The sequence below is a fragment of the Martes martes genome, assembly GCF_963455335.1.
Source record: "Martes martes genome assembly, chromosome: 9".
Classification (NCBI taxonomy): Eukaryota; Metazoa; Chordata; class Mammalia; order Carnivora; family Mustelidae; genus Martes; species Martes martes.
In genome coordinates this window covers 79,531,131-79,543,197 of record NC_137896.1, presented here as the reverse complement: position 1 = coordinate 79,543,197, position 12,067 = coordinate 79,531,131, and the positions used below count along the sequence as shown (strand labels likewise).

The 12,067-nt window shown below is 40.4% G+C and overlaps 1 protein-coding gene across 1 annotated transcript in view; it reads left to right on the top strand.

Annotated features, from left to right (window-relative positions):
* Window positions 1-1,918: 1,918 nt before the first annotated feature.
* XPO1 (exportin 1) overlaps window positions 1,919-12,067 on the top strand; it is a 45,393-nt gene continuing 35,244 nt past the window's right edge. The window contains exons 1-3 of the mRNA XM_080814307.1: window positions 1,919-2,601; window positions 5,888-6,019; window positions 11,674-11,775. Coding sequence (XP_080670433.1) covers window positions 5,894-6,019; window positions 11,674-11,775 — 228 coding nt within the window. The 5' untranslated portion in view covers window positions 1,919-2,601; window positions 5,888-5,893. The remainder of the gene's footprint in view (window positions 2,602-5,887; window positions 6,020-11,673; window positions 11,776-12,067) is intronic.

Here is a 12,067-nt window from a genome sequence, read left to right as displayed (position 1 = left end):
CTGCCTTGGGCTCAGGTCCTGATTCCAGGGTTCTGGGAATGAGCCTCATTGGGCTCTCTGCTCAGCGGGGAGCCTGCTTCCCCCTCTCTCTCTTGCTTGTGATCTGTCAAATAAATAAATAAAATCTTTAAAAAAAAAAATAAAAAAATAAAAACAGGACAGCTCCAGTTTTTCTGGTAATAGAATATAAATATTCCAAATGACCAGTGTATACCAGGCATGTTATATATTAAATATGGCTTGATATTATTGTTAGCTAATGAATAAAAATCTTACACCTGAAAGTCATCTAAAAATACTATTTAGGTAAATACAGGAGTTGAGTTATAGAGTTTTTCTTTATTGGAAGGTGAGGGAATTATTATTATTTTTTTTAAGATTTATTTCTTTGTTAGAGAGCTAGTCAGAGAGAACAAACGGGGAGGGTTTGGAGGGAGAGGGATCTCCCAACCTTACTATCATGACGGAGCCGAAAGCTTAACCAACTGAGCCACCCAAGTGCCCTGTGAGGGAGTTATTCTTACGTAGTTTTGGTGTTAGCCATTGTTCATTCCCAGAGAAAAGATCTGCTGTTGAAACTGCAATTTAATAAATCATTAATTAACCTCTTGGTGGCACAATGGACCTAGAAAATTTTGGTGGGCTACTTGCTGTTTAAGCATAGAAAAATCAGTTAAGCTGATTTGGAGGGCACTTGGGGATAAACAAACGAGGCAACCACGTGAAACGCCACGTGCATGTGACTTTCATAGAAAATACTATTTGGGATGATGAAGAATGTGAAGGGCAGCTATGCTGAAAAGAAGTCAAAGGTAGGGACAGATCAAGGGCACCTGATGGGTGGCTGTTGGCATGCACCCTAATCGAGCAAAAAAACCCGTGTTACACCAATAACATGGATTAGTGTCTTCGTTCCTAGTAAGGGTTGGTTGTTGGCAGCCAAATCCCAGCTCCGGCGACACCAAGTTAAAAAGCCTTTCTCAAGATCCATTCAGGCACCTTTTCCATGACTCTGAGATCACGAGGCGCCAAGAGTGCATGCCCCCACATCTCACCCTAACCTCTTTCACGGTTTTTCTCACCCTCAACTTCCAGTTCCCAAAGCCAGGCCTTTAAAATGGATCAGAGAGGTCCGAGGCCTACAACTGGCCTCCGGTGCGTTCTTTTCACTCCTTTTTTCCACCCCTCCCCGCTTAATAAAAACAACTGGGTGTGCCCTCCCTTCTCAAAGCGGGGCTCCCTTCTGAAGGGGCGGGTCCTGAACACGGCAGGCTCACACCCCGCAGGTTGGCGGGAGCAGGCGGGGGCGGGCCGGAGCGGATCCGGAGAAAGCCGAGCGAACGCTGCCGCGCGCCCAGCTCAAACTCGCGCCGCCACCAGCTCACAAGCTGCGCCCCACCCTCTCCGTCAGCAAAGGCGCCCAGCCAATGAGCGGGCCGGAAAGGCCGGGCCTGCGGGCTAAGCATTGGGAGGGGGAGCCGCAGGAGGGGGACGGGAAGTCGAGGGCGGGCTTTACTTGACTGACAGGTCATTCGCACCAATCCTCCGCGCGGCTTGTCTTCGCTCTCTTCTCAGCTGGGCTCAGCTCTTCGCCCCACCTCCTCCTCCTCCACCCCCCCTCCATGCTCCTTTTCGACCCGCCTCACTTCCCCTCCCCCACTCTGCAGGCAAATCGCTGCTGGAAAGAGGCGGGGGCCGAAGCGGCGGGCTCGTGTGGAGACTTGAGGTGGGATTGACGGGCTATCTGGCCAATAAGACGTAGGTTGATGGCGCGGCTGTGGCTGGGACCGGCCAATGGGCAGGCGGGCTGGGGGCGGAGGCCCAGGTTCCAAACGCTCCGCGGCGCCATGGGCTGAAAACTCAACCGAGATGGAATCTCCCAGTCTGAACCGGTTTCAACCGGTTCCGAGTTTGAGGCACTAGGAGGAGGGGGAGAAGCGGCTGCAGCGGCCGCGGCAGGAGCAGCGGGAGCTACAGCATCAGCAAGAGCAACAGTAGCTACAGCCCCGGCGGCGGTGCCTGTTCCAGTCTTTGCTGCTGCAGTCCGTGCAACCACCCAGAGGGGGAGGGGGGAACCACCAGTCGCTGAGGAGCAGGAGAAGGGGGGAAAGTTTAGGCGAGCCTGGGTGGGGGGGCCCAGCGCCGGAGCCGCGTGAGAGAGGGAGCCGTATTTTGGTAGGGGGGAGTCGGACTGCAACTGGCAGCAGAGCGTCCCCCGACCTTGTGGACTCTATACCCCCTACTCCTGCCGCTTCTGCTGCCGCCTGTGGCTGGAGGGTCCCCCTGGGGCTGAATCTTTGGGACTTGACCCCTTTCCCCTCCCCCTTCCCTCACTCCCCAGCCAGGCGGGAGCATTTATTCCACGGATTAATTCCCCTTCCTTTTTGGGGGGGGCGGGTGGGTGTGTGTCGTGGGGGGCATCCCTGAAATAGTAAATATTGTTGAGCTTTTTTTGCCCTTATCTTCGTTTTTTTAATTTCCTTTTTTTAAGGTGGGAAAACTGTGAAACCCACCTTGATTTCCTCCCCTTTCCCCCCTCCCCACCTTCCCTCGCCCTAATCCCCCGACAAGGAAAGAAGAAGCAGTTGGTTCAATCTCTGGGTAAGTCGACTGTGTCTTCGGGGCCGAGGGCCGGGCGGCGGCCGGGCGGGAGGAGGCCGGCGTGGGGCGCGGCGGCAGCAGCGGGAGGCGAGCCCGGGAGGCGGCGGCGGGCCCACAGGCAGAGCCTGCGATTGAATGGAGCCGCTTCTGCCGCTGGGGGATGGAGGCGGGGAGGCGGCCGTGAGAGGGTAGCGCTTGCTGGGTTATTCGCGTGTGCGGGTGGCGGTGGAGGAAGGCGAAGAGCGTGATAGTGAAGCGGGGCCGGTGTGGGGGTGGAAGGGCTTCCCCAGCCCAGGGGGCTGGCGAGAAGTTGGGGTGATTTCAGGAACATCTCTGTAAATTATTAGGAGTGGAAGTTTCCAGAAATATTTAGTGCAGCAGCATTGAAACGTCCGCCTCGCCTGCATCACGTGGCCCCCTCGGTGGAGAGCTTGGGATCGGGGGAGGGAGGGGCTGCCGACTCCCTCCTCCTCTTGCAGGGAAACTCGAAATCTGTTTTTTTGCAGGCTAGGTTTAGAAATAGGAAAGGTTAGTTGGTGGTTCAGGGTTCTGTAAGTGGGATTTCGTGCTGTAGTTTGTTGGGGGGGGGGGTTGAGTGTGTTAAGTGACCAGATCGTTTACTGCTGGCATTGTACGGTGGATGATGCCCTGATTCTCCTTCATTCCGATGTCTCCGAGTTTGGGATGGGTGGGAAGAAGTGGTGTAGTGGAGGAAGCTTTAAAGATTTGCCTAGCCGGGACCTCCTCTGATCACGCAGAGGCCATGCTGCATTGAGAATGGGGCGGTGAACTTCAGGCGCCTGGTCTAAATGCCTCCTCCGAGTATGGGCGGGGTGAGTGCGTGCTCGGGTATGCTATAGTTAGAACTGCTGCAAATCGGTTCGGGTGGGAAGCGAGGGGAGGGCGGGCCTTAGTGAGGTGTGTTTCTACTGAATGAAGCAGGCAGTTGCCCACACATCTAAGTAGCAGTCTCTCCTTGTAGCGACTTGTTTTTTGACCTACTACTTAGTAATCATAAAGCATCGGTTATGGTTTGCATGGGAGCTGGCAGTGTGTAGCTGCCTGCTTATTCAATTTGAAGTGGCAGTGAAGGTATTTTGGTAGTCACTTGTAGAGTCACATTGCTGGATAATCCCTTGTATATGCTATCCAGTGAGTGGATTTTAGGATTGAGTGTCCCAAGGAGAAAAGAAAGCGGTTGTGGTTTCACGCTCTCCCGCCGGATGGCTGTTTGCTATCTGCCTGATTGTGTATCTTAAGCGTGTGGGACACTGCTGTTAGTGGAAAGAATGTTTTGGAAGCTGTTTGATTTGGGGGACTAAATGTGCTTGGCATTGACCAGAAAGCCGCCATTTCTGTACAGTTCAAGATTAGTTAGGTCATTTCGAGGATAGCAGCTAGTTCTGAGGATGGCAAACTACTGTATTTAACATGAGATTTTACTTTAAACCTGATTTTTCACAAGAATTTAGCTCGAAGAACTCTTGTAAAGACAGTGTACTTGAAAATGAAACTTTTTATAGTCAAATTGTTCTTTCTTGTTTGGGTTATTAAATTATGATAGGAGTACATAGGAGGAAAGTTCGTTCAGTTTTTAACCAAAAATTTAAAACTTTTGATATGTACATCTTGGTGCTTTGTGGGCATTGTTTTTCAACCTCAGTTTTTAAGACTGTTCTGATCCTTAAAATTTTATGGTATAAGATGCAAGAAATTTATACAGGTTGGTGGAATATATATTTCCATTTTTATATTTATATGTAGGTCAGATTTTTATTGATGCATATCAGGTATTTCGGTATTAACACATTAGTAATTGGTATAAAATGTTTGAGATCTCCTTAGTATTGCTGTCAGTAATGGGCTGAAAGATTTCAGAGAAATCAAAATTCTTGGAACTCTTAATTTCTCGATTTCTACATTATCTCTAACTTACCATTTATATTTAATTTTTTTGCAGTTGGCATTATCATTAAGTAAAGCATTTGCGTTAAAATTGAAATTGCTGCCAGTGTTGTTAACATTTTAAAACTGCTCTCAAGTAGCCAAGAAATAAATGTTTTTCCTATCAAACATAATGTAATCAAATCCCACCCATTTCCTGATCCTGGAAGGTTATTTAAGAGGGGGAGAAGTGGAGGTGACCTGCCAACCTTGTTGGGTCTAACTGCAGTCAACCAGTAGTTCTTAACCTGAGGTTTCATGCATGGCTTTCAGGGTGTCCTGGGTTTTCTGTAATTGTATACAAAATTGTGAATTTTTAAAATTTAGTAGGAGCTATCGTGTTCTTCTGATTGTAAGGCATCTTGACCCAAAAAGGTTAAGGAGTACTGATTTAGCCAGCCAGACTCAAGTGGCACTGGCTTTGAAGAAAAAGCAAAAGAAAGATTTTTATAATGCTGGGCAAAAGAAATGCGCATGTGTGCCAGCATCTTGGATTAGAATCCTCTTAAAAGGATAGCATTGCATATGAGTTGGTAGGGTTTAGCCAGTGCATTATATGAGGTGAAGAAGTTCGTCTTTCTGTTACCATAGAATTTGTTTTTATTTGGAAAATAGTTGGCAAGCTTTTACAGTTTTTTTACCTTGCCAGTGAATACCTGGAAATTAAAAAGTTTGAGTTATTACTGTAAAGTGTTTTTCTAGACATTTGTTCAAGGAATTTTAACCTCCAAATTCAGTTGAGTGTTGAAAGAAACAAATAGATGGTTTGAATATAGAAATTTTAAGTTCTGCTAGTAATTGGTATATACAGTAAGAAAACTTGGGTACCACATTTAGCTCTTAGCATCTCCCTGTTTTTTCAGTATATCCTAAAAATTAGGGTAATATACAGGGAAGGGAGTGCCTACTGAAATAGAAGACCCTATTTAGGAAGAGAGAAATCCACTTAAACTTTATCTGTACCTAAAAATCTGAGATTAAGACTTTGAACTGGTTGAGTTTTTAGGGCCATAAATTTCTAATAATAGTTCCATTAAAACAGGTTAGGAGTAATTTTATTTAAATATTAGTAGAACAGTAAGGTTTTTCTGGTAATTTAAAATAGACACTAGAAAAAAAAATATACACTAGAAAAGTTGAATGGACCTTAACAAAAGCAGTTGTGGAGTGGCTAAGTATCTTCAGCATTTAGTTGCTTTTACTGTTATTTAGGTAGTCTCTAAAAATTACTTATTATAATACTTGTAAGAACATGGTTGAAGTAAAATAACTTGAGTAGAAAGTTTCTGACTGGTAATACCAAAATTTCATAGGCGCCTTAAATTTTTTTCTTTACTTACAGTAATCTATGCCAGCAATTATGACAATGTTAGCAGACCATGCAGCTCGTCAGCTGCTCGATTTCAGCCAAAAACTGGATATCAACCTTCTAGACAATGTGGTGAATTGCTTATACCATGGAGAAGGAGCCCAGGTAAAGTAGTTGAGCAAAACTTTTTAACTTTATTGCGGTATTATTCGGTTTATAATAAAATTTTAAATTATCGCCTTTTTAAAAAGTGTTACATAGTTTATGTTAAATTGGAACTATATATTAACCAGTGAGAAACAGTCTGGAGAAACTGTATTATATGCATTATATTCTGACATGGTTAGAATGAGATGTTTTGGATATATTCTTATTGTTCTGTCTTTAAGAAACCTTTAGCCAATTTAATGAAAGATAGAGCCTAATGCGAGCCTAATGTATTAAATGTTTTATAGATACTAAAGATTGTGTATCTTCTGTGTATGTCATATATTTGGAGTTAAAAGATTCTTGTATTTTTGAAACGTTTAAATTACAGAAGTACTTCACTGATAAAACTCCTTTTAAGAGTCCAACAATACTGAGCATCTTAAGTTATTTGAATTTAAGACTTGTAAAAGTGGTCAATAACTGTAGGCAGTTATCTTACTCATAATCCATGTTTTGATCAGATTAAAGTTTTTAAACAACCAATTGAATGTTAGACAAGACAGGAATATTCATAAATTTTTTAGTTGTTGATGTTACAAGAAACTGGGCAATCTTGATTCTTCACTTTGTGAAGTTAATCACATGAAGGGTTTTAAATGAGTGAAATTTTCTGTTGGATTTAAACATCTTGAGGTGATGTGACAAAAACCAGTAAAATTTTTTTACCAGAATATTATATTCCTAGTAGATGATGTCTGGTTAGTACATGGGAAGGTTAATTATATCTTCAAGATACTAGTTTATATTTGCATGCTTAAACCCTGAGTGCTATCATACTGTTCAGAAACCTGAAAGGTAGAAATTGTATCTTTTATAGATGGTCCAAAAAGCATGATGTATAAATACTAGCATGTGCATAAATATTTCAGTTTCCTCTGAAATCCAACATTATTTTCGTGTGTGTGTGTATAAAAGAGAAAGTGTATATAAAGTGAAAGGGGGGCCATGAAAGTTGTATGAGTGGTAAAAATTATTTTTCAGATTTTGTAAGCTTGGTCCAGTTTTAAGAACTCCTAGGGGCTTTTGGTCCACATTATTGTCTCCAGAAGCCTTCCTGAAAAGGTATTCCATCCATATGTATTACACATACAATGTAGTAGTTTCTTTGTGCTATACATTCAGCTGGGAGTTTTAAGCTTCATTTTATTCTAACACGCATGTGTAGAAAGCAGCTGCTTTTGGAGGAAGGTATACAAGTAAGGTTGAGCTCAACTTTGAATGTATTAGAAGCTCAAGTCTTGTAGCCATTAGAAAGATGGGCATTTAATTTTGTCACATCACTTAGCTACTACTGCTGTTTAAATCTTTGTTCTTTTTAACATGACTCACAACATCTAAAAGTATGAGGATAAACAGAGACCAGTGTTCTTCTAGGCTTATAACTAAGAAGCAACAGTAATTTTTATCATGAGGAATATATTGGTGGTAGGGTACCTGGCTGGCTCAGTTGGAAGAGTATGTGAGTCTTGATCTCACAGACGTGAGCTCAAGCCCCATGTTGGGTATAGTGATTACTTTAAAAAAAAAAAAAAAAAAGACTTTAAAAAAATATATATATTGGTGGTGGTGCTGCTACTGCTTTCAGTAGTGTTTCACATTATTGAGATTTAATGATTTGTTTTAAATTTGATTAAATAAAATGTAGACTTAGGAAGTGTTTTCTATTTATCAAGGCAAAATAAACTTTCCCAAAAGTAAGAATTTTATGTCTACTTATACTATAGGACAGATCAGTTACATAAAGATAATTGCAAACTGATATTTTTCATTGTTATAGATAAGGAAGTGGAGGCTTAGAGCTTAAAGTCATCTAAAAACCTTTTTTCTAAAGGTGTATCTTTACACTTCTAGTTCTAGTGGATTTTTCATATGCCACCTCTTTGGGGGTTTATTGTGAGTAAAAAGAAAAAAGCTGTCATGGAAAACAGGTTTTTAGTGATGGATATCTTGGTTGTCCAATAAGTTTTCTAGTTACTGCTCTAGAGTGTCAACTACAAACTTACCTACTTTACAAGAGACTAGAAGATAGTAGGGTTTGTAAAAACACCTGTTATGGTACCTCATACTTAGAAGGCATTCTGTTTAAAGGGTACTTTAGGAAGTATAATGAAGAAGATTTAGCATATGGTGCAAACTCATTGTTTTAAAATACAGTATGGTTTCTTAATTTTTTTTCCAATTTCATAGAGTATGTGCTAAAAATGGTAGCTATAGAAATTATGCTAATTAAACATTAAAACTCAGAGGAAGCTAATTTTTTTAAGGATTAGATTAATTTTGGAGGGGAAGAGATTGTTAGAGGGGTGCCTTTTAATCTGTACCTGGAGCTTATGTCCAAATGGGCAGTATAGAAGGATATTTAACACTGTAACATTAGAACTGTCTTCTCTTCTAAGTATTTTTCTATTTTTACCCAAGTTAGGCAGCCAGCAGGGGAAAAATATATTGAAGAGTTGGGTGTTTTCTCCAGTGCTGTGTTAAGTGACTTGAACTCTTAATCTATTGCTTAGCAACTAAAATACTTTCACCATTCAGTAAGTAACACAGGGAGATACCAAATTTTCTCCTTCTTTAGTTTGCTTTTGTGTATTTTTTTAACCCCTCCTGAAGTTCTAAGTTAATAAAAGAATATTGTGTAAGGATTGTGGGGTTAGGACAAAATAGAGACTAAGATACAAATTCTGGAAGTGACTTCGTAGAGTAAAAGGACGCCTAAAAGGAAATGACATGATTTATGCAGTGTTAATGATAATAGTGTGGTGAGTATTCACTTCTGTGTACAGTTGTCATCATTTCAAAACCTCTAATAGAGTATCATGACCAAGTAACTTTTACTAGGCATGGATTTTTGATACACGTCATGTTCTTGGCATTTGTTACCATTTTATGTGCAAGTATAGCTAGTGAGAAATGAATAGTTCTAGTTAGATATTCTTTGGGAGAGAATCAAAACATTGATCAGTGGGAGTCCTGGGTGGCTCAGTGGGTTAGAGCCTCTGCCTTCGGTTCAGGTCCTGATCTCAGGGTCCTGGGATCGAGCCCCACATTGGGCTCTGCTCGCGGGGAGTCTACTTCCTCCTCTCTCTGCCTGTCTCTCTACCTGCTTGTGGTCTCTCTCTGTCAAATAAATAAATAAAATCTTTAAAAAAAATAAAAGTTTAAAAAAAAACACCAACATTGATCAAGTGTGCTTTGGCCCTAGATAACTCAGATCATTATTATTTCTGCTTTTTGTCATTATATAGCATAATTACAACTCCTTAAAACTGTTAGTCCCTTAACAAAATCTAATCAAAATATATGTATTTTAAGAGCTTATACTCTAGCTCTAACCCTGTACTTGTAGGTTGGAATCCAGTCAGCTGTTTTTTTCTTCCAAGTTCTGTGGTGATTCCGGTGGTATTGTCAAGGTGCAAAAGCACTACTTAGCGGCGTCTGGGTGGCTTAGTCAGTGAAGTGCCTGCCTTCGGCTCAGGTCATGGGATCTAGCCCGGCGTTGGGCTCCCTACTCAGTGAAGAGCCTGCTTCTCCCTCTCCCTTCCGCTCTGCTTACTTGTGCTATCTCTCTGTCAAATAAATAAAATCTTTAAAAACAAAACAAAAAACCCATTACTTAGTGGGTGTGTATTTTCAGTTTTCTTCTAAACAATAAGCAGTGTATATTGCTAGTTGGTTGATGGGGAAACCACTATATCTGCTACCTAAGGAAAATAATTCTTAACATCAAAGCCAAAATAAGGAACTTTTTTTTGTAAACTGAAATAAAACCTGAGTTAAAGATTTTGAGGTGTCTGTGAGAGATGGTTCAAATTAGAATGAATGTATCTTTTCCCCTCTTTGATGCTTGCTTTATAACCTGTAGAATTAAAGCCTTGATCAAGTTGAATCAGTCTAACAAAGATAATTGATATATTTGAAAATTATCAAACTTTCTACTTAAATGTGATAGAACTAGGTGGAAGGTAATTAGGGAGGATCCAGTTGAGCTACAAAACTGCCTTTAAAGGTGAAAAGTTTAAGCTGTTCTTCAAAAAAAAATCAGTAGAATTAACAGCCTTTGTTAAAATGTGTTCGTATCATTAAACTATAACGGTTAAAATGAAGAGGCTAGATACATAGTGTCAGTATGGCTAGATCTCTAAAATTCAGTTGTCTATTACACCTTACAATAAAGCTAAGGGAAAGTGTCAAATGAAAAGAGCAGATCCTAGTGTTTTTATAGTATATTATTTATATAAAATTTAGTGACCACAGAACTGTATCATCCATGAAATTTTATGCACATGCTGAGAAAATATGGACAGGAAAAGACCCCAAATTCATGAAAGTCATTCTCTCTAAAGAAGGAACAAAGAAAGGAAATGGCACTGGAGAAAGGTATAAAGGTGATTTCCATAAGTTTTACATCTTTTATGTTTGAAAGAAAAGTACAAGTAAAACAAAGTGTTAACATTTGTTAATTGTAGATGTTGGCTATATAGGTTTTTATTATTCCTCGTTTTACATTTTAAAGATGAAAACAGGTGCCTGGGTGGCCTAGTAGGTTAAATGTTTGACTCTTGGTTTCAGCTCAGGTTATGATCTCAGGGGCCTGGGATCAAACCCACTCCCCTCGGCTCCATGCTCAGTGCAGAGTCTGCTTGAGATTTTCTCCCTCTGCCCATCTCCCTCTCGCTCTCTCTGCACACACATGCTTGCTCATTCTCAAATACATGAGCTCTTAAAGATACGAAAACAGAAGTTTTTGGGTTTTTTTTTTTTAAGATTTTTATTTATTTATTTTGACAGAGAGAGATCACAAATAGGCAGGTAGGGGGGAGGGAAGCAGGCCCCCTGCTGAGCAGAGAGCCTGATGAAGGGCTCGATCCCAGGACCCTGAGATCATGACCTGAGTGAGCAGAAGGCAGAGGCTTAACCCACTGAGCTAACCAGGTGCCCCAGAAAACAGAAATTTTCAAAATAAGCTAGGATTTCATATGAAATTCAGAAGACTTTTCAGAGAATGGATAAAAGGTATATTTATAATAAATTTAAGAGACTTTTAAAGAGTTTCGGGGTCTTCATGTTTTATATATATCTATGGGTATTTGGGGTTTGTGGCCTTACTTAGACTCAGTTTTTACCAGTTTTCCCAAGAAAAAGAGTGTATGTATAATGTATTTTTTTTTTCATGAAATACATATTTATAGGTAAGGTTTGTTGGAGACATCTTGGTAACTTGTAAAGCAGGGAGTACCATTACATAATTTATTTAAGTATAAATGAATTTTTATATGTTGCTTTCACTTGATTGTTAAGTGCTAAGAACTTCACATTAGAGAAATTTTGTTAGTATTGGTTGGGTTTAAGTTCCATTTTGAGAATGCTAAATAAAGTAGATTGCGAAAAAAACTACTCTGTTTCAGAGAGATATATTCCCGTTTTAAATTGAAGTTTAAGAGTGGTAATGGATACATTTTTATTTCGGTATGGACTAATTATTTCTTTGAGTGTTTCAGAAAGTTAGTAGAATCACTGTCGTATTAGGATTTGTGCCTTGCTCAACACCATTTTAATGAATGATTAAAAAGAACAAGTGAGCTTAAAACTATTTTCATATAATGTTTTAGCAAAGAATGGCTCAAGAAGTACTGACACATTTAAAGGAGCATCCTGATGCGTGGACAAGAGTCGACACAATTTTGGAATTTTCACAGAATATGAACACGAAAGTAAGCAAGTGGTGGTTTTAAAATCCATTATTTCTTCTTTTCTTCCAGTCATAAACTTTGAGGAAGGTATCTCATTTTTAGTATTGCATTTGTTATCTCAAATTATTTAATATTGTTAACTTATTTCAAAATTTAGTCTTAAACATAGAATTAATTCTTGCAAATAGTCCTAAGAATTATGAATGAAGTTTTGTAATTGGGACTAGTATGCAAGGTGGCTTTTTTGCTTGCTTTTTTGTTTTTGTTTTTGTTTTTAGAGTATGTATACAGATCTAAGTAGCATAAATCCTGA